The following is a 24,165-nucleotide window of genomic DNA, read 5'->3' as shown; positions in this document are numbered from 1 at the left end:
AGTGACATCTTCAGTTGGTGTACAGTGACACGGACTGTCTGTGCGTAAGATATTGTAGCGTTTGTTGTGTGTGTGTGGGGGTGATATTACGTAGTTGTCGCGTGTAAAAATACACGTTATCGCAATCATCTGATATTGTGTTTTTCTTTCCCTCCTCCTGGTGGAGTAATGTGTCTCTCGTATGCCACATGACATGATTCGTTCATTCCTCGCGTGTAACTGGGGTATGCAACCGTGCTCAACTTTTCGGATTTTGTGTTCGGTGCTCATGTTTTGATGTTTGAGGTCGGGATGTGTTGTCTTGAACGCATTTCTCATTGTCACGGTCCTTCTTGCTGCGTTACATACCCTTTCCATGTATTGTTCTTGCTGGAAATCCCCAATTCCTTTGAGGACTCCATTGCGCATGCGTGCAGTGAACTTTTCATAGTGACCTCCGGACTGAGCACATACGATTCCTTTATGATTCCCTTGGAACCGCTTCTCTATCTGTTATAGTATTCGTCCGAGTCAGGTGTGACGTTCACTTTGTCACCTTTTGTGAGGCTCCTATCTCGGAAACGAAGCCTCAGTCGTAAAATTGGAACTTAGACTTTTTGCTTGTTTTCGTGTGAGGAATCACCTCCCAAGCGTTGTAAACGACCTTTAGAAACACCCTGTATATATATATATATATATATATATATATATATATATATATATATATATATATATATATATATATATGAAAAACTAAATATGCTGACCAAGGCAGTAATTTATTTTATTAAAAACATAAACTAAACGTAACGTTTCAACCTCCTAGTAAGGTCTTCTTCAGACTCTGTATCAAGTACAAAAGTAACAAGATACAAAAACAGGGCATTATATATACACAAACATTACTCCCTCCAGACTATTTTGAAAGTTGTTTGGAACTTTCTAGCATGTGACTTTCACTTTCCAACTTTACTTTCACCTAAAAGGCTAAACACAATTACTTTTGGTTGGACTTTTAATCTCACGCTCTTTTCCCCTTCATTTTTCTTCCTTCTCCTCTCCTCTCTCTCTCTTGTCCTTTCCACTCTTTCTAACATCTTCTTCCATTCTTTGTTTAACATCAATCCCCCATTCCAGTTCATTGTGTCTTCTTCACCTCTCTTCTCTATTTCCTTGGCTTCCTTCCATTTTCTCACTAGCATTCTCTTCTCCCTTCCTATCTGCTTAGCCTCATCCCACTCTATGTCATGTCCTGTTTCTCTCGTGTGTTTAAATATTGCATTTCTTTCTCTCTTAAGTCGTGCATCATCCCTATGTTGTTTCAACCTGTCTTTCAGCCTCTTTTTCATTTCTCCTATGTACACACTCTGACATTCTTTACATTTCACTTCGTAGCTAATCCCTTCCTCTTCCTCTTCTCTGTATTAGTTTTTCTTGTTTGCATTCCTCGCTATTCTGGAGGGAGTAATGTTTGTGTATATATAATGCCCTGTTTTTGTATCTTGTTACTTTTGTACTTGATACAGAGTCTGAAGAAGACCTTGCTAGAAGGTTGAAACGTTACGTTTAGTTTATGTTTTTAATAAAATAAATTACTGTCTTGGTCAGCATATTTAGTTTTTCATAATCATGGAAACAAGGCTTAATGGTGTTATATATATATATATATATATATATATATACACTGCGATTTAGAGAGATATAGCTTTAACTAGAAGACCACAACACACCCATTCTAATTTTCCATATATACTGCATAACTTTTATGTATCGTTTGCGCAGGAACAGACAGACACCTCCGTCGTAGCGCATGACGTCAGAAGTCTCAGGGCATGGGTGATCTTTGTGAGTGTCCCTTCCTCAATTTCGTCATGACATTACTCATCCTCGTCGTCACAATTAGCCAAAAGTGACAGTAAAGCTACTTAAACTAACTTAATTCAATGTATTAATCAATCAATCAAAAGACCCCTCCGTGGCAGGTGCGTTGGGAAGATCTTCATGAATTATCCACACGTACGGATAAATAAAGATAAAGTATCCAGATTCCTAGAAATCGGATACAATAGTTGCAATTTACGTTTTTGTATTACACGTACCTCGCAGACAGCGGGAGCTGCCATCTTTCTCGTAGCGCTGTTGTAAAACACATCGCTGTGACTGTAACAGATTACAGTCACATACATATCTCTTCCTGTCTGCGTACGTTCGTCGTGTTTCGACACAATCGCAGAGTACGGACGCCATCTGATTACTTTCTGGACGCCCCTCGTTTATATGAAAAAGTGAGCAAGTGAATACAAAAAGTCGTACTATTTACACGTAATTTTCACAACACGGATATATGTTCCTCACAACCTATTTTCTTCAATTTCAGCATTTTATGAAAGTAATATTTTAAAAAGAACATTTTATCTCTTCCCATTTACCAGTTATTTTAATCTCAAACAGGTTGTTTTATTAACTTTTCGCAGACTCTCTCTCTTTTGCTCAGTCGCGCTTTCTTTCTTGGTTGAACGCCAGACGCCCTTTGAGATGTACACAATTTTTCTCCGGCAGCCCGACATCTAGCGGATGGAGGAGGAACTATCGCACCGCAAGCGTTACCTTAATTGCTGGAGGTTTATTGCCAGCGTAATGGGCAGCGGAAGAAATCTCCTGCAAGAGCTTCGGATTCCTCTTTGACGTAGATGAGATCCCTTCTATTACAAGGGGCACTCAGGCTTTTAATCGGAACGCAAACACTCTGTAAACTTCTAACAGGGATGCCAACGCTACCAACAAACAAGGAGGATTTACATAACCAAAGCGTTTTCACTTGCTACCACACTTGCACAACTGGGATAGCCAACATGGCGCCTACTACCACAACAACGGAATCCACTTCACAATATACACTTTACACTACGACTACATAATGTACACATACCATTTATGCAATAATTATATGACTGTATCATACCTTTGACTACACAATATGTCGTTGACGACAACCTTGCAAAATATTTTGGGCTTCACCAAAATTTAAACCTCTCGTGCTTTTCTTCCACCTGCACGCAGTGCGACGAAACTCTATCTGCTGGAGTACCTACCTCAGTCGATTATAGTACAACTGTTCACACCAGAGTGCAGCATTTCCCGGCCGAGATAGGACGGGGTACGGAATTAGGAAAGGGTGTGATAATCGGTACTTCTCCACTACAGTCTACTGTGGTCACTGACGTCCTTCAAAATTCTCAGCCAGCAACCCCTATCAGGAGCTCTATTGCTCCATCAGTTTTAAGTCTTCCTCAGTAGAGTCTATCAATCCCATCGGTGGTCTTCCAACCTTTCATCTACCATCATGTTTTTTCAACTTTCTACAGACTGAGCTCTCTGGCATTGAATTCATGCGTCTTGGTCATCTCAGTCTTGTTGTTTGAATTTATTTTACTACTTGCCTCCCTGATGGCGCAGTGGTAGCGTTGTCGCCTTGTAATCAAGGGGTCCCGGGTTCGATACCCGTTGGAGGCACATAGTGGTTCGGATTTCACTCTAAAATGTAGATTCAGTCCCGATTAGCCTTACTGTGCATAAAGTGGACTTAAAACACCAAATCAATCAATCAAATCTTTTACTACTTCTGTAACTCTGTTCCAACCTGGTTATCTTCTCTCCAAATGCTGTTTCAAATGTAGGTATTCTTCCAAGACCTTTCCTTTCAATTATTCTAAGCATAGTTCGTTTCTCTTCAGTAAGCGACCAGCATTCTGAGCCTCACATGAGTATTGGTCTTATTAATTTCTTGTAAAATTTAACTTTGGTCCTTTTGCTCATATATCTCCAAAATATTCCATAAAAATCAATATAATTTTTATCTCTCGACTAGATCTGAGAGAAATTAATAATATTATTGCTTTGTCATGTCAGAAGTTGGTATTATAAATCTCCTTGATTGCCTCACCGATGGCGCGGTGGTAGCGTCGTCGCCTTGTAATCAAGGGGCCCCGATGCCCGGAGGCGCATGGTGGTTCGAATCCCACTTTAAACTGTAGCTTTCAGTCCCGATTAGCCTTACTGAGCATAAAGTGGACTTAAAACATGAAATCAATCAATCAATCAAATCTCCTTGAATCTGTTACTTTACATTTTAGCTCTTGTAGATACTCGTAGGTCTCTCAATGTATTTGTTTGTCAAAACTCGTTAAAAAACAGATGATCTTTGACAGAATGACGACGACACCCTTTCATATTCATGTTATTCTGTCTAGGTCCAAGAAACCTCACTCATCGTTCAGTATCACTCCAACGGAATTTCTAACTTCCAGATGTTCCAAACCCCATGAAAACTGCACGACTTGTCTCTGTATCTATTTTGGACAAGTCCCAGCAACAGCAGTGGCAATATATTCAGAGCGTAGACCTATTATTTAATGATGACCTACGCTACCGTCAGTGATCAACAACATGGTTCTTCTGCCTGCCTATGCTAAGGCATTGGTGTTCATTATTGTTGTTCAATCAACACCGTGCCAGGTGCATAGAAAATGTCCACAGTCACACAAGGAGATTCGAAGTCGCAATAAATTATCCATATAAATTTCAGCACTACGTTCTTAGTTAGACTTGTACCGGTCATTATATTTAAAGTGTGAGAATTGTCAGAACTGGAATCATTCTCTTATTCAGCAAAGACTTTTTCCATGCTGTAACAATATATTTCATGCGTCCACGTTTTATTGCTTTTAACATGAAAGTACTGATCTAGACGGTAGTCGAGGCGTGGTAAAATGCCGTTTGGAAGATACGAATATTTGCGTTTGTTGCTTTATTGTATCGCAAAAAGTGAACCAAAGTAAGGCTCTTGACAATAACATAATTGTTAATCGAAACGTTAGGTGTTCTGACCCTGTTTTTTTTCATACTTGCTGTATTTAGTAGTTTCTTGCCACTTCTGTGGCGAAACGTTTTGAATGTTGACATCACCATCTTGCTCCAAACTTTCTGGGTTCAAGTCCCTATAGGAACATTAGCGATTCTTGTAACTTTTTATCATAAATTTTATATATTCATTGCGATTAATCTGCAACTACAGAAATGAACGATTATAAACAAATACAAGAATAATAAATCAAAATTCATTATTAGCTTTTCATTACTTAACTTGAATATTCACACCAGCATGTGTATTTGACATAAGTTATATTATAATAAGATAGCGACTGAGAAGTTTTTGAGTCCGCTAAATTTTATATTTGCATCTCTGGTAGTCTGTGTGTAATTGACAGATGCAATTAGTTTCGGTTGTTAATTAGAACAGATACGTAGGCATACCACTGGGGAAAAGGTACGTTTATCGAATCAACATACTAAAGTTTATATATGTCGTTTGAATTGTTACGAAGATATGGCATAATTAAAAATTCATAGATTTTTAGCTTCAATTAATCACCGTCACAGATAACAGACGGATGGGCCAATCAAAATAATTTATGTCGCGTTGAACTGGTTTTATCAGCGTGGCCAACCTCAGAAAGTTCTAGATCTTAACATTTGTTAATTTGCGAAATATACAAGGGTTGTTTTATATTGATTGTTGTCCCACGCAATAGGACTGGTGGGAATATTGAATTGATTATTGGTTTTCCATGCACAAAAGCATGACTCTGTAAGTTACCTAGTTGACATAAAGGTGCTTTTTCCAACCTTTGACGACTAGTATCTTAAGATAGATAAATAAAGTTCAATCACAATTGCTTAAAGAAATGTTGTTGTGCAATAATAACTTCTTAACTGATTGTCTAACCACAGCCATTGCACAGGATTTCCTGTCCTTGTGTGACTGCGCTTCAGCTCTTCTAACGATTGGCATCGGCATGCTTCAGCGATCCATTTATACTAACATGGATATTTCATTTTTTTTTTTTTTAACATGGATTTCTGGTGCATTACCTGACTAAGGGAGTCGTTATAAGAGCCAGAACGTCGTCAGAAAGAACAGGAAATCACAGAAGGTTTCCTGTTCTTAACAAGGGTTTGGAAATCTTATAAACCCATGCAGCAATGTCAATTTTTTTGTACTCGGGAACAAAATTGTTCCTGGTATGAATGAAAATTTATTCCGCTTCAAAAGAAGCCTTGTCCTGTGTATGCATACTCAGTCTATTTCGCATCCTGTTAATAACGAACTAAGGAAGCACAAATAAAATATGAAAGGAAATTTGCCCGCTCCAAAATTGTTGTACTTTCAACCAAAGTGCGTGCTGTCTCGGAAATCTCTGTAGCAGGGCCGCGCGTAACGGTAGAGAAGGGGAGAAAGCGAGTGAGCGGAGTAAAGCAGTGCCCGCTGCTAAAAACGATTGGTAGCTGCAGGCGCGCTGAACCTCCGTGCACTCAATCCCCTATTTAACGTGTTCATCGTTCGAGCTCTCTGGAGTCCATACTTCCGCAGAGACTTGTTTTTGTTCGCATGCTCCAGATGATGCATTAATAAATGATGATAAATGCACAATACTATGGGGGTCCCGGGTTCGATACCCGGTGGGGCACATAGTGGTTCGGATCTTACTTTAAACTCTAGGTCCAGTCCCGATTTGCCTTACTGTGCATAAAATGGACTTAAAACACCAACTCAATCAATCAATCAATGCACAATACTATGCTCTGTCCCAGTAAGCTCTGGAGCAAGCGAACGAAAATAAGCCTGCGCAAGTAGTGACGCGAGACGGCTCAACCAATGAACACGTGAGAGGGAACGGGATTACGTGGAGGAGAGGAAAGCGACTGGACCACTCGATTTCCACCCCTTCTCTGTCGTTATGCGCGGCCTTACTACAGAGATAGCCGGGACAGAGTAGATATTCATCTAGACAATAAGTAACAACAACATTTTGCTTTACATTATTTTTAAGTACTAAAACGATGCAGCACGAAGGAATATTAATTGTTTACTGTTCTGCAGTTCAAGAACTTTGGATGAGTCACAATATTTCAGTTCCTTGTGGAATGCTAGGATGTACAGCGCTGTTGGAAGCTAAGAGATATATACCGCAGTGTTAGAACTACAAACTGTTAGTGTAATTCTCTGTTCATTTAGATACAATGCGGGGAAATTTTGCACGAGCTCTCAAGCGACAATGTTGCTCGCATTTAGCTTGTCTGGGAATATAACAGCTCTGATATCTTGGCATCCCTCTCGGTGACGTATACAAAGCTGCCGGCGGGTCTCGCGCAGTCCTCGAATAATTCGGTTAGGAACACGGAGGCGCATACTTAATGATCTCCCCCCTGACCTACGAGGCGTGTTCCAGCAAGATGTTCTTGGCGATCCGTCAGGGACCCATGGCGCCTGCCTCTTACGCCCGTAATTAAGATGTCTCGCGGTGTAAATGAGCGAGTTAGATTTACGAAGCCTAAATGGAAATTCAGACACATGTTTATGACGATTGTGCAGCTGGAAGAAGGTCAGGTAGATGAAGCAATGTTGCCAGGGACAGGCGAATTCGTTCCACGATGCGTCTCTGAAGAATTATGGTCAAAGTTTCCAACAAAGCTTTGCGGGGTGTAAGGGGTGAGCGTTCTCAAGAACACCCAAACGTCAACCGCGTAATACACCCTGGACTGTATTTCGCAGACTACCGAGGCTCAGGCGTCTGGACTCGCAGCCAGTATAATCCTCTGTGGAGCTCCTGTTGTGCTCCCTATATGTTTGTGATTGTCCCTTCATCCATCTCATCAACAGGAACATCCCCCATATTCCACAGACTTGGCACCATCGGACTATTATATATTTTCCAAATAACTTACTTTTTTGCATACTTTTGTTTAGACGTGTCAAATTATCTTACTAAGACTATTAGCTACAAATGACATGTGTATGTCGGCAAAGGACGTTTCAAAAAAATGTGTTTCAGACACACATGAGAGCAATGTTTCAGGCAAGTTAGAGATTATAAAAGTAAAAAGAAATATATTGTGGCCAGTGGCTATGTGGTTTTCCCGGTTTCTTCCATTACAGACAGGAAACGTGTCCTTCGAAAGACCGGTTGCCTCATCGGATTGTTGGGACATTTGTTACACACCCACACAGACCTTGAAACTGCCATTTCTGAAGAAGTTGAGAGGCAGAGAAATGTCAACGTAGAGGGGCGAGTCATGATGGATCACTGTTTGTTGCCCGGAAGGAAATTTTAATTTCCTGTCGTGAATGAATTTGAAGTCATCTTGGAGTAGTAGCATTGAAGCTATGTGTAAACTTTAATAAAAATATCATATTGCATTCCACGGCATATTTTAATCGATTCGTATGCAGAGCCGCATAACACGATGTCATTAAAAGGGTTCTAGAAGTAAGACATGACAGAAACTTCTGTATTCGTGTGTAACTTGCTACACACATCAGTGGTTTCTAATATCACGTACTATGTAACTACCAGCTTCTAACTTCAACATGAAATTAGATTGTGTACAAAACATTGCTCTCAATAGATAGTTGTAGTTATGTATCGTCACATTTCTGTGTTTTAAGCTATTCGTGACGATGGGGATGAATGACAATTTGATGATATGAGTGGTTAGAACATCGAGCTACGACGGCAGGAGTCCCGCATTCGCATCCTGGCATGGGCATGTGTTGATTGATTGATTGAGTTGGTGTTTTAAGTCCACATTATGCACAGTAAGGCTAATTCGGACTGGACCTACAGTTTAAAGTGGGATCGGAACCACTAAGTGCCTCCACCGGCTATCGAACCCGGGACCCCCTAGGCATGTGTGTTCTGGGTGTCCATTCATCAATTTCATCATGTCATCACTCATCTCAATCTTCGCAATTAGCCAAAAGTGGCAGAAAAGCGAAGTAAAATAAAATAATTCATAATAATTCAATCGAACACGGGACCTTCTATGGTAAGACCTTACCCGAACAAACGATATGCATTAGTGGCAGAAATTCTCGTGTTTTATATTCTTTTCTTCTAAAATTTGCAAAATAAAATAAAAATACAGCGAGAACTGAGAGGTCTTCAAATAATATCATCTTCCTCAGCGACTGCGCTGGAGTGAACAAATTTTATCAGTCATTAGTTGAAATGTGTGTCAATAGATGGTGCAGAAAGACGTATCGAGTAGCAGCATTGTGCAAGTCCAAACCTGTTTTCGTTACGCTTGATAATAAACAGGCTGTTTGAATCGCAAGCCACGTGATAATGGGGAAAAGATCTGTGCCCGTGGCCGTGAAATAGCAAATAATTGGTATGTACAGATGCAATAGGTCTCATAGAGAAATTGCAGTCGCACTGAATGTGAGTAAAACCTGCGGGGCGAATACCATAAACAAATTCAAGCAGCAAGGTACAGTGGTTGATAAACCACGCTGCGGCGCCTCAGAGTAACGTCTGTACGCGAGGACCGGATTATCGCGAGACTTGCCACACGTCAGCAGCAACAATGGCTTAGATTCAAGCGAGGGAAATCCCATTGTTGCCTTGGCCAGCACGAAGTCCGGACCTGAATCCTATAGAAAACCTATGGAATACCATTGGTCTTCATGTAGCCAAACGCCAGCCAAGGAATGTCCAGGAACTTCGTGAACAGATCTCCGAAGTATGGAATGAGATTACGCCCCAAGAATGCCAGAAATTGGTCCGCAGCATGAGAAAACGTGTGCAAATGTGCTTTAAACTTAAAGGTGGACCTATTGACTATTAAAATTTCACACTTCATTCATCTAATTTCAGGAGAAATGTTTGTTTCCAAGTATATTTTCAAAGTTCAGATTTACTGATTTTACAAATTGTATCTTTAGTTGCATCTATTTGTTATAAGTGCATTAATATGTCCTTACACTTTCTTGATCTTGATGTATCTTTCAATAACATTACATAATAATTCCAATTTTGTATTAAAGAGTTTATTTCGTGAAAATCACTCGCATATGTACTTTTTCTGTTTGTCTGAAAAACACATGACAAGGTGGTCTTAAACTTTTGGTAGGAACTGTATTTGCGGAGACACCGAAACAAACCAATGTTCAATTTCTAGAATACCCTGTATAGAATACACTGGAAATGAAAAGTATTTGAAAATATCCCAATGGACAAGGCTTCATAATGCAGAAAACGCGGATATCTCTCACGGTTTTCATGTCATATGCGATTAAAGTTAGGATGCTAGACTTTTTTATACTCTTCATCAACGATATCGTGGAGGAAATAACGCAGAGGGACACGGATCTACCAACGATATCCGACGTAAAGGTACCACTTTTGTTATACGCAGACGATCTGGTACTGATTTCGAACACAACAGCAGGTCTACAGAACGGTCTAGACACGTTACACGGATATTGCGGGAAATGGGCCATGCGAGTAAATATGAAGAAGACCAAAATAATGGTATTTAAGAATTGGTACGTATTTGGTAAGGATGAACAATGGAAATACGGAGAGACAAGTGTCGATAGGGTGAAACAGTACGATTATTTAGGCATGGTGATGACAATGACGGGTAGGTGGGCAAGGCACGTACACAGGAATAAATGTAAAGCAATTTTTGCGTTAGAAAAAACAAGAAAAATAAAATACAAAGTACCAAATATTCCAATCAAAATTCTGGAGGGGGTCTACGAGGCCACAGTTAAGGCAACACTATTCTATGGCATCGAACTATGGGTCTGGGAGGGAAGGGAAACCGTAAACGTCGTACAGTCTAGATTCCTAAAACAAGAGCTAGGAATAAGGAGGGGTACGGCAACATGTGGGGCACTTAGAGAAATGTGAAAATTAAGAGAGGAAGTGGATGCCAAAATGAGGAGCATTAAATACTGGGCAAAACTGATCACCATGGAGGAGGGAAATTTGAAGAAACTCTGTGTACAATCACAGATAAGGAGGGTGTAATGGGAGGCAATGGGTAGCAAAAATAAAGACGGAATTATACAGTATAGGGCACTACGTGCCAGACTGGAAGATATTACCAAACAGAAAATTTTGGCAGAATGCGACGCAAAAATATCGTTAACATCGGCGAAAATAGTGGATACGGATCGAGAATGGGGAAGGAGGAACTATGTAGATTTGTGTGGGGCAAGAGAAAGGTCAGGATTGGCATGGTTCAGACTGGGGGATGGGCACAAGTTAAATTTAAACGGGAGGACGGGAGCGTAGAATCCCCGTTATTCTCCTCCAGTGCAAAGAAACAGGGGAGGCAAGACAAAAATAAATCAGGGAAATAAATGAAGATAACATTGAGAATATAATGACAAGCGTTATTACGAGGGAGAGACCGAGAGGGGGGGAGGCGCAAATAAGGAATCTGGGAACTTTCCTACATTACGCCTGGGTAAAGAGAGCAAAGAAGCTCAGTGGGGATAGCGAACAGGTGTGAAAAGGGGGAGGATTACTAAATAAATGAAGTAATAAATAAATGTGAGAAAATTTAGGAATCACTCAGGTAACAGTGCAAGTATAGGGAAAGATTTCAAATGAAATAGTGTTTGTGAACTCCCAAGCAGTGTGAAGGTGGAAGCAGACTAAAAGGAGGAAAGGTGTAGGGAAAGTGCACGAAATTTTTTTTCGCTTGTATGGTATGTATAGCTGTAAAGGCTCATACTGGAAATAAATTATATTCTATGCTAGACTTTTGAGTCACCCTCTATTACGAAATAAATAAGCTAATTCGTCAGACAAAGTTCTATCTTTAGGGTTTTTTTAGTAAATGAAATAAAGTGACTGATTACGTGTTGCACAAATCTAGGAGCTCCTCTCCTCTCATACTTTCTGGTTCTCTAATCTAGAGGTTGTCATGGTGGATAGATGGTGATAGCATGGTTAAGTAGTAAGCAACACTGAAAACTCATGAATTATAGCAAGCATCGCTAGCTCGCCGCTCCGCCATCTCTCTTGTTCCAGTTTGTTGGCGAGGGCCCTCCCTTTCCCCCCGCACCGGAAGATTTACTCGGTGCTAATCCGCAAGCTCAACCGGTCGTTTGTATCCTCCAAGACAAGATGTCTCGGCCCAGCCAAGGCTCCCTCCCCCCAAAGTCGGCTTTATATACGGATGGCTTCAATGAGGACTAGAGGCTACAGCCATTCTCAGTCTAGTCTGTGTCTGCCCTTGTCGTTCTCAAGTCTCTTCATACAGTAGCTAGGTATAGCCACAAAGTCCGGATTCCGGATGTCAAATTATCATATATCTGTTTCGCATGTAATGGATAATCTGGATATCCGAATATCCGGATATTTCGGTTATCCGAATATCCGCAAAATTTGAATAATTCGGATAATCCACATATTCGGACAATTCGAATAATTCGGATAATCCGAACGTCCGTATATCAGGATGATTGGGATATATGGATAATTCGGATATCAAAATATCCTATATCCATATACATGAAATCCGGACAAAATTTTATCCGGATTTGGCCATCCCTAATGGTAGACTACCTCAGAGTGACATAATAATGAATATGTATCTATTCATTTATTTATTAACGACTTTGTTTACATGGCGAAGTTAAGGCATTAATGCCTTCTCTTCCACTTAACCATTAATTACAGTGGTCATTGTTTTCTTTACAGTTAATTGTGTACAATTAAAAAATGAAGAATAAAAGATAAATAAAAAATAAAGTAATAACAGAAAAATAAAGTAATGAAAGTAGAATGAAAATAAAATGAAAGCAATACAGTTTGAATACGAGCAGTCAAGCCGTGTATTAACCATTAATTACATTGCTCTTAATTTTTACTAACACAATGAAAAATATAACTGAAAAGTAAAATAAAAAATAAAAGCCCTGCAGTTTATATATGGACACACACATATCACACACGTAAATACCTGCATAGAACGCAGATTTCGTGATCTAATTGTAATTGTGTGTTTTCGTGAAAAAAATCTTGTGTTGAAACTGGCTATTCGCCCACGTTATGTTCGTTCACCAGATAATACCTAGGTAGAAAAAGCCGAAATCAATCATCCAAAACCAAATCGTCAAATTCAAGCCTCGTTTTCAAGATAGAATGCGTGAGTGGCACATGATAATGAATCATTAGTTAATACAATAATTAGCATTCATATCAATAAATATGAAGTATTGATTTAGTGATATATCAGTTGGAATCAGAAATTAGCATTCAAAAGGATAATAGGCGTGTTCCTTGGTTCAATATACAGATTTCCTCAAATCACAACCATTTTGAGATGTATATCTTGAGTTTTACTTTTAAGTCCACTATATGCACGGATAGGCTAATTGGGACTGGACCTACAGTTTAAAGTAAGTTTCAAATCACTATGTTCTTCCACCGAGTATCGAACCCGGAACTCTTTGATTACAAGTGGACGACGTTACCACTAAGCCATCGGAGAGGCTATATATAATTATATAATCACAGAACGTCAACTGTTGAGGACTTTAGTTTATCGATTCCGGGGTTTTGGATGTAAATGCATCAAAATTTATAAAAAAAAATTAAGAACCCCTCCCCCTTTAGGGGTTGAATTTCGGAAAACCCTCCTAGTGTGTGCTTACGTCAAAAGGGAAGATATCCGTAATCTTTCAGATTGCTAGCTTGGCCTGTGCGTGAGTGAGTGAAGACACACTCTTCTTTTATGTTTAGATTACGTTTAATTTTCATATTGACGTAACAATATTTTTTTCCTTTGTAGGTATATTGAAACGACAATCTCTATTTTATTTAATTAGCACGTACATTCAATCTCTGGTTTGAGGTAGATAAATCTCCAAAACATATTTTTGTTTAAAGTTTGAATATTGTTTATACTTAAAACAAACAAATTAGTCAATGGTGTGCATGTACGATAGCCGAAGCATCTAATGCAGTCGTATTCCATAATCAGAGCCCTATTAGTTGACCAAACCTGATAAACGAAGTTTGCGATTCATTCACCGAATGTAGGTCGGTCGCATTATCTCTGGCTTTCTACGTGATTTGGTTTACAGCTGATAGAGATAACGTTTGATACGTGTTCATTTGACTTCATTTATGCAGCAATAACTTCTCGTGCTGATTCAAGCTTAGTTCGTTTTGTAAATCGTTGTTCATGTAAGAAACGTCAGTGGTATAGTAGAAAGACAGTAGATAAGTTCTACTGTTCTACAAATAAAAGGATGGTTTGTATGTTCGATAAACCATTTCGCTGTGACGAATCAGGCTGGGATTTCGTACACCGAATCTCCGTTCCAATTAATAACATTTATGTACAACCTTTATGCTGTGGGCTGATATAAAGGAGAGATTTGAAAGGAATGAGAAATGAATAAGCAGAGAAAAATGAAAGCTTGTGGACAGGTAATGAAGTTCTAGCACACAAAGAACAGAAGAAACCTCAATGCCATAGATTTGGAAAGTAAAAAGAAAAGCAAGTATCTTGTATTTGATGTAAAAATATAAGTGATGATTTCCTTTCTTATTTAAAAGAAGTTGGAGTTGGATGTACTGTAGTATGAAGCAAACGTACATACACTCAGACTGAGATCAACAGTATCACATAAGATTAGTACTTCGTAGATTTTTCTCTTAATGTTTTCATCTCTGACTAATTGATATGTATCGATTGTTTTGGATTGCGTACCAAAACAGATAGACTAGACTAACATAAAACTGGATATCGCATTAAACAGATTAATCACAGGTTTTTGAAGTGGAAAAATTTAGAATTTATATCTCGAATGATTTCGCAGAAATTGTATCATTAAAATATGTCGATTGATCGTCTGTTGACTTTCACTTATGGTGTTTTGAAATGATATTTTTGAACGTTCAAATCTTAATCTACGTAATACGTGGAAACATTAGTCCAAAAAACATATTTTAATTTTTCTATGTAAATCAGTTACTCTAGATAAGACATACAAAATGTTGTGGTGTTATGTCTTACACTTCTTAGAATCTATGATATATTTTACAAAATATTCACTTCACATTTTGTTTTAAAAAAAAAATGTGTATACAGAATATCCAGCCGTAGAACAAATTTTCGAAAATATGCATAGAAAAAATGACGCGCATGTGATATTAAATACATTCTATGCCATGAAAATTAATTCTGGTAATAGCAATAATGATTGACTTCCAAAATGAAGATAGCTGACATTCTATTTGATACATTCGCTCTTCTATGATTACATTTAATGTACACAGCAAAATTCATAATCTTTTTAAAAAGCAGTTTGGTTATCACATTATTTAACGTCTGTTTTGAGTACGTTAAGTGGATTGCACTGCTTTAAATGTATATTATAAAACAACCTGTTGTAGTTCTCTACACCATATATTTCAAGAAAAATGATTAGTGTTAACAATATTTTATTCTTGATTTCTAGAGCAAACAGCATGAGAGATTCAGATAAGATCAGAAGACTAACAAAACTTCATATGGCTAGTTTCGTTACTGAAATGCAATATGAATGTTAATGTACTGATAATACTACAAATGTGGTACTGCACTTTGCTTTAACACCAACAGTATCGGTTACAATGTTGCGTGTGTAAATACTGAGTACTTGAGGTATTTTATGAAAAATACGTAATATATACGTATCAACAATAAAGTCCAGAAATTAAGCAGAAGATGTTTGCTCAATACATGTATGTATTGGCGATATTTATACGAATGACAGAGATGGTTTCTTGAAGTTATGTATCCTGTTCCTGCAAACATTCAAAAACCTGACCTGAACTTAAGATAAGCTAATTTGAATTTTCTGATAAATCACAACAAATGGAGTGGTCCTTCCTTCAATTCTTTTAATCCGCAATCCTGGAAAAGTCTTTGACAAACCGACTTGGTAAACGTGCGTCACCGTACTCCAATTTGTCACTCGAAATTTCGCTTCGTTACGGAAAACACCCACGCAATTAATTTTTTTCGAACTTCAAGTCACGTCGGTCACTAGTCACAAAGAGAAATTTCAATTTCAAATATCACTTGAATAAATTTTGGCGTTCTGCTACGATAATGGCACGTTCTTCGACCTTATCTCTCGTTTCCTTTTCTCCTATTTTTACCGATACCTTGGCTTCCCTCCTTCGTTGCATTCTGTGTCAGAAGGACAGGAGGAGTTCTCCTCGGAGAATTGCCCCGTGACAAAAGCCGAAGTCTTCAATCTGTCATTTCGGAGTTCGATAGCGGTTCCCGCTGTCAAAAGGACTGGATCCCCCGGGAGGGAAAATGATAAAAAGAAAGATAGAGAAGAAAGAGGCCACGATAAAGGGAGGTCTTAATATCTCTTTCAATATCCAATTAAAACTTCTTTTCTTTTGAAAGAAGCCGGAGCTTTCATTTCTCGGTCGTCTGAAGAAGAGTTGTTAGATTTCTTATGTTGGGCTCAAAACTTTTGTTCTTGAACTTGGTGTGCTGTCGAATGTTTGTCCACATTAAAGTAGCGCCGTCTGCATGTAAAATTTTGTGATTAATTTGCTCGGGAAGAAATTCATGCAGCAAGAGAATCTGATAAATAGAAAAAAAATTGTCACGCCTAATGGCAAGGCCATTTTGACAATACTTGATGCTTAAATTTGGGTTGCATTTATTTATATAAACACTCAGTGTTGCGTCACTATATTGAAATGACTCTATCATAAAATACATATTTTACACAGTTTGAAATCGCAATCGTAAAGTATTCTACATATATTTCACGATATATTTTTAAAGTTGTTTAATTTTAATGTGCTAAATTAAAATATATCTCTCCAGACTAGAAAAATGCATGAACACATATGTTAGAATCTCTAGTCGCCAGCCTCCGTGGCAGAGTGGTTAGCACAGCGCGCTACGACGCCAAGGGTCCCGGGATCGACTCCCGGCATGGGCATGGATGTTTGAGTGTCCCTTTATTAACTTCATTCTATTATCACTCATACTCATCTTCGCGATTAGCCAAAAGTGGCAGGAAAGCGAAGTAAAATTAACGAAATCAATCAATCAACAATATAACGTCGAGCCGATGCTTCCAAGAAAGACAAGCTGTAATTAATATCTGTGAATTGTGTTTCTAGGAATCCTATGCTAGCCTTTATAATACATGCTTTTGAACGTTGAGAGAATCATTGTCAGACTTACAATATTCTTCCTTTTGCATTTGTTGAAGCCACATTTATGCTTTCCCTTGTATTAATTTGATGTAATCATCTCATCTGCACTGTTGCTCCTCTTTGGCGGAATGACGAGCGTTGAGAGCTATCCTAGTATCGGATCCTAGATTGGATCGGAACCTCATTGGGTTATCCTTTCATTTACATATTTCACATAATAATACACACTCATAAACATGAAAAACACAAGTTCAAAACATAAGTTCAACACACAACATACCACACACTCGTAAACAAAATAAACACTAAACACAACACACACATAGAATGCTGTATGTATAAAGTACACCATGCTCATCTCTGGCTGTTCGAGGCGGTATCTTTCAAAGGCGTCCCCTATTTTTATATATTTTTAATCTATTTCACCAGTTCAACATTCATCTTCATCCTCGCTACTAATTTAGAGAGATAGAGAAAAAGGTACGTTAAAATCCAAAATTCAAGCCATTAATGGGTTTTGCCTAAAAGAAGTAGAAAAGTAACGCAAGAGAAGAAAAAACCCTACTAAATTCGAAATTTGAAAATTCCTAATAGTCTTTACCGGGTATCAATACAGGAAATTTAAAAGTAATAAATAAGAAAATTAGATATGCTTATGTATATCAAGTAAGTGTACCTGTTCCACATAACACGTACTCCTACGTATGCGTCCTTTTCCTATTAACCCATCGTGTTAAAAGTTGGTGTAAAATCTGGAATTTATTTTCAAAGTAAACACTTCCGTTTCAAATGCTAACTTTGTGAATAATCTATTTTTCAGTTTTGGGCAGCGTACGTTCCTTGCGAGTCCCAGTTCAGGGACGCCGTTCAGTTGACCCTGGAGCAGATCGACGTGATCAGGAGGCTGACGGAGAGGTACGAGCCCAACCTCACTCTCTGCACCTCGGTGGCAGGTAAGCGTTCGGATCAACAGTTGCTTTCGTAGTCATTAATCATGGTTGAATATGACTTGGAAAAACGTTCTGCAACCAGCATAATATTATTACATATCTTAATGTTTCAACTTCTCTTTTAGACAAACTCTTCCATGTATGCAAGAAAAGAACCTTATTACTCTGAATGCATTACTTAATGTTGGGACAAATTAATGTATTGCAAATGTTTCGCCGATGGCGTAGTGCTAACATTGTCGCCTTATAATCAAGGGGTCCTACCACCGAATTAAAAATTATGGATACTTGAGTTTGGACTCCGATTAAAAATTAACCAGTAGACCTACAGAGAAACGGGTTACATCAAAATTTGGCTTATTCAATTATTTTTTTCGAGTATGACTTCGATTCTTTATATTCGTGAGAAGAAAAACTGCCTTTTTTTCGTGATTTCCAAACGACCGCTCTCTTTGAAATTCTATAAACAGAAAAAAAACTCGTGGTTCGATTGTGATGAAATTTAAATGCAGTGCAAGTAGAAAGGTTTTAAATACAATTATTAATTTTCAGATTTTTTAAATCGGCCAAAAGAAAAAAGTACTTGAGAATTTTGTGAATCAAATTTTGCTTATTGTAGGATAGTCCTACAACGCTCTTGGTCTTGTTTTGAAGCTCTTTACGGCTGTTAATAAAACCCATTATCGTTGTCAATTCACATTGCGAAACTGATTTTATACAGATTTTTATTCAGCGGAGTAAAGATAAGTAGTGAACGTGCAACACCGTACGTGCTGTCACTACAGCAATGTCCTTTGAACAGTAGAAACTGTGGGCTGTCACTGTGTGCGAGGTAGATATCCGGTGTAGTTTAAGTCCAAATTAACCTATCTGAGTATAAATTGTACATGCATTCAGTAAAAAAATCTTCTGGATTCGAAAATGAGTCGTGATAAGTATTACAAGCTTATTACAACTGGCTATTTTTTTTTTTTAAGTCTTTCGTTGCTCTCTCCATCCCATAATCAATCTATCACTCTACCCGCCCTCTTCTCCCCTTGCTTCGAATAATTAGAGATTTTCCGTGCAGAGACCTTTCCGACGTTCAGTTCAAGTTGCTGCCTAAGTGCGATCCTCTTCTCTTGACTCGTCAAGTACCTTTAGTAAGTTTCGTAATTGGTTTCTGAAGAGTTATCGACACTTTGGGAAGAAACTCACTTTGTTGTTCAACCTTTCGTCGACGGTTGCACCATTCAGTGACGGAGTAGAGAGCTTGTTATAATCTGAGGGAACAAAACGCCCGTCGTAACATTAGCAGAGTACTTTCTTGGTTGGAAACTGCCTTGACTATTCTCCTAGTACTGATTTCAACCTATTGTACGATGCCCCTCAGTTCTCGACAATACTATACATTGCATTACACTTTACGACGCCACGAGTTATAAGAAGCACTCTCTCCAATGACCGACGTCGGATGTAAGGGACACTCAAACAGCGTGTCTACCAAAATAACAAATCCAAGATTCTTGACTTTTTCATGCCCTTTTCTTGATATTTTTTTCATTTTTCTTAACCTTTATTTGTACAACCCCTACTTAGATAAATTTGAAAATTAGCAATTAAGAAAATAAATATTTATTTAGTGAAACAGTCCTACCAAAAAGCCAGTTAAGATGAAAACTGAAGCTGTATTAAACAAGACAATTAGACTTGCTTTATCTATTAATGAATCCTGGAAGGCATTTGGCAGACTTGCAAGGCTCTGGCATCTGGCATCCTCTGTGGGGCTCTTGTTGGATCATATCCTTGTGTGTTTGTCCTATCATCAAATTCATCTTATCACTATTCATCCTCATCTTCGCTATTAGCCATAAGTGGCAGAAAAGTAAAATATGTCAGATCAATAAAACAATAAATCAAATAACCAAGTAAGACTGTATCTATTTACAATTTTAAGAGTTTTTATTACTGGTATCACTAAGGAAAGTATGACGTAATCATACATGCGAGGGCAGTGGACATATATAAGTTAAGTATGCTGTTAAATCTAGTAGCATATGTAAAACATAACTCATGTGTGATTAGTCAAATGTTTCAAGCCTTTCTCTTTTGCACTTGGTAATCTCTTAATGCACTGTAACAGGAAAATAACAAGAAAAATCGGTTATAACCTTGACATTAAGAAATTATCCCCATTGGTATTACATTAGTACTGTACTTCAAACACCATTGTTTTGGAAACAACATTCACATCTGTCCTGTGTGAACCCTCTTTTACGATATACGGATGATTAAGAATAAACAGCTTGTTGCTTTCGTTAAAAGCAACTTTGATGAAGGCAAAATAACCTCCTTCAATCCAGATAATTTTTTATTTTGCATTTTCTAAATTATTGTATCTTCCATGTGCCCCATTACATTAATACTTCTCCAGCACAGCCACAGTTTAAAACGAGAAGGAGGTAATAACGGTAGGGAATGCAAAACGTTCTCCCCCCGGTCAGACGAGACTAAGCTGTTCCCAGAGCTTCCTGGAATTGCGGGACGGAAAATGTTTGTCAGAAGATTTGAGCTCTGCCGGAAACTCTTCCTATTAACTCTGGCATTCGTGAAATCTAATTTCGTACTCGCAATTCTTACTAGTCTCCGCAGTACATTATGCAGTTTTCCTGTGGAACGGTTGCTGAACCTGCAAAGTTGTGTAGAAATAAATTAATATTCCCTCAAGACGATATTCAAGCCAATCTAGGAAATATTTATGAGACTTCTAGCCAAGTGCATTGGTGTTTCATCAACCAGAACTTAAGTTATATTGATTGTGTAACAGATACCGTGTAATTACTGGTTCAATTCAACATTATTATATCACGATTAGCCATCTGAGCTCGAGGAAGACTCAAAACATACTTTTTCAAACAATATTTTTCTATTGCTGCCTATAACTACAATTTTGTCATGAATAACAATTCACTTAGTCACTTGAAAGGCGTTGTCGTCATGGCAACACTCTGTTTCGTGAATCTCTGGAGCAAGCGAACAGAAACGAGTTTCTGCGCAAGTAGTGACTCGAGAAGGCTCGGCCAATGAACGCATGAGAGGGGAAGTGAGCGCCTAGAGGGGAAAACGCATCTTTAGCTAAAGGCACTGCTCTGTTTCGCCAACTCGCTTTCTCCCCTTCTCTACCGTTATACACGGACTTGCTATACAGATTCCTTTGACAGAGTGTACCGTAACTCATGTGCGTGTATTTGGATGTGTGCATATTCACAAAATTCGTTTAAGTTTTATAGTTATTAAGTGGTACAAAATATGACTTTATCTTGAAATGTTAGTATCATGTAAACTTAATTCAGTTACTTTTTTGATTTGATTTGATTTGCTTTATTTTACTTCGCTTTTTGTGCCACTTTTGGCTAATTAGCGAAGATGGACATGAGTGATGATATGATGAAATTGATGAATGAACACTCACAACTATCCATGCCCAGGCCAGGATTCGAAACCGGGACCCCTAACGTCGTAGCGCGATGTGCTAACCACTCCGCCACAGGGGCCGGCTAATTCAGTTACTGTATAGCCCTATATGTTTATGATAAAACATAATACATATGACATAATATAAAATACGGTGTATTGCAATTGAAATGTCCTCTCAGTCGAAAGGTAAGGAAGCATAACCTGAACCAGACATATTTTCTTCTGATAACTCGTGGATTAAAATGAGTACAATAGAAACATGCACACATACATGTGTGTGTGTTTGTGTGTGTGTGTGTGTTAGGGTGGGTCAAAAATTGACTCTTTTATTGGATAAATTCATAGGTAAAGTTGCTTTATGGTTTTATAACCCGGCACAATAATGTTATTGATTTAAAATATTTCTAGCCAAACCCAATACTTCTTATCGAATTCTAAAAAATTATGGACACAAAAAGGTTCGTTATATGATTAATCCTTTAACCGTTTTTTTTTTTTTTTAATTCAGCCCAAGTACATGGAATGATTCTGGTTTTAATCTGTTTCCTCCAAATATTCTTCTGTTGCTTGATGCCATGAGTGACAAAATTGGATACTTACAATTTTTCTCCTAATATGAATGCGATAAAAATTTGAGCTCGCCATTGAGGCGTACCAGCCAGAGAATCCCATCGTACACAGTGTATTTGATATCTTAAGAGCCTATCTCGTTCACTTTACATAGAGTTTTATTCTTTTACATTTGGAGAAATTCATTGAATTTTCATTAGATAGTCTCGTATTTTCTCTTTCAGTATTTAGTATTAGCGAATATTAAGGGAGATTTCACACCGAAGCGACACGCGACAAGCGACACGAGAGTTTCATACCGAAGAAACAAGATGCACGCGACACGCAGCACTTGTTTCTTTGCTCAGTTCGCATCATGATACCGATGTAATTGCATTAATCACTTTATAAGTCACCCGAGAAATTCGTAACAAGAGACATTGTTAATGTCACTAACGTTGTTAAATTTGTGGAAGTTATTGAAACTCGGGAGAGACAAATATATAAATATGGATAATGAAGCAATGAAGCGGTAATGTCGTCTCCTTGCAATTAAGTGGTGCCGGGTTTGACACCCGGTGGTGGCACGTAGTGGAGCGGATCCCACTTTAAACTGTAGGTCTAGTCCTGATTACTCTATTTGTGCATAAAATGGATTTCAAAAACAAAAACTCACCACTTAAATGTTAAATTGGGATTATGTTACTTGTCAACTGCTTTCAGCAGAACCTTTCGAAGCTCAGTATAGTTGATACGAGGGCCCGGTATCGGGTCGCGGCCTGACTGTTGAGAAACTGTGAAGAGAACTGAGCGTTCTCTTCAAAGCGACAAGTGTCGCTTGCAGCATGTTACATGTCGTGTTTCTCTTCGGTGTGAAATCTCGCTAAAGTATCTTGCGTACGGTAGTCCCCATATATGTTTCGAGCAGCTTCACTCAATTCATACCATTATTTTTACTATCTGTCAATATGTACGGTTGGTTCCTTCCCATATCAGTGAAAGTTCTGTAGGAATTGCCTCATATCTTGCAACATGATATATCAGTTTTATTACATAAGAATTTATTTAGGCCATGAATATCCAGAAGTGGAGATCCCAAGGACGTCCCATAGATATCAACTGGATATCCATATATCCATTGATCTTATCTGGACATTTTGGATATCCTATGTATATGTATGTACATATATACATCCATTGGAGATTTGTGCTGTATAGGAACACATGTGGGATCCTTTAATTAATGTTTTCTTGATATTCCTCGCAACATGTCATGTCATTCGAGCATTCACAAGTGCTAACTAATGTTTTCCCCTTTTGTTCCAGAGATAAGAGGAGCCCACCGGGAGGGGAGGATGTGCAGCCTCATAGGGGTGGAAGGGGGCCATTCCCTTGGCAACAGCCTCGCCATTCTTCGCACTCTCTATGATCTTGGCGTCCGCTATTTGACTCTCACCTCCACATGCAACACGCCTTGGTAAGTTGCGACTGTCAGTAACGAATGCCTGTAGAGAAATAAATGTTCCGTGCATTAAGCTGTAATTGTATACTCCTGTTGGCATAAAGTGATACATACTTCAACTGTTCAGTCCTATAAAATGTGCCACCATATGTGAACAAGAATGTACAATCAGTAGCAGAGATAATAGTAGTCAAATTCTCCACCCCGTGTTGTTTTAATGGGATGGAATTCTGATGATGCGAAGCATATGTTATCCTCTGATTTATTGACGAATTCATAATTATCATATTGTGGAAAGCAGACCGAATAAAAGGGTGATGGTCAATTCGTGTACTATTACTTTGGCCGTTGGGTGTACATTTTTCGTCACTGAGGAACTGCTTGAATCTCTTGTCTAGGAGATAAACCACATCGGCAATGATATTGAAGCAGTGTTCATGTAACACGATGTACCAATGAATAGAATTGTAAATGTTAGGTATGTTGAAAGTTAAAAATGTTGACTGATCAAGTCACAATTTTGCGATTGACCCAACCTAGATCTAGCTTAGGTTGTCCTCTAGTTGATTTAGAACGATTGTCTACATTTATTATAAGAAACCTGCTGACTGGGGTACAAAGAGTATCCTTCTCTGAACACACTCAAATGTCAATATCTCTTCTACGTAGTACACCCAGGACTGTATTGTTAAAATTAATGGAGCTCTGGCATTTTGACTCCAGA

At 38.4% G+C, this 24,165-nt stretch overlaps 1 protein-coding gene across 1 annotated transcript in view; it reads left to right on the top strand.

Annotated features, from left to right (window-relative positions):
- The window catches only part of LOC145985443 (dipeptidase 1-like), a 324,489-nt gene that overhangs the window by 131,251 nt on the left and 169,073 nt on the right, over nt 1–24,165 (top strand). Inside the window, exons 5-6 of the mRNA XM_083119502.1 lie at nt 17,845–17,977; nt 23,306–23,456. Of these exons, the coding sequence (XP_082975628.1) occupies nt 17,845–17,977; nt 23,306–23,456 (284 nt within the window). The remainder of the gene's footprint in view (nt 1–17,844; nt 17,978–23,305; nt 23,457–24,165) is intronic.

Source organism: Lepisma saccharinum, chromosome 1, assembly GCF_977018435.1.
Source record: "Lepisma saccharinum chromosome 1, izLepSacc3.1, whole genome shotgun sequence".
Classification (NCBI taxonomy): Eukaryota; Metazoa; Arthropoda; class Insecta; order Zygentoma; family Lepismatidae; genus Lepisma; species Lepisma saccharinum.
This window is presented reverse-complemented; position numbering and strand designations above follow the sequence as displayed.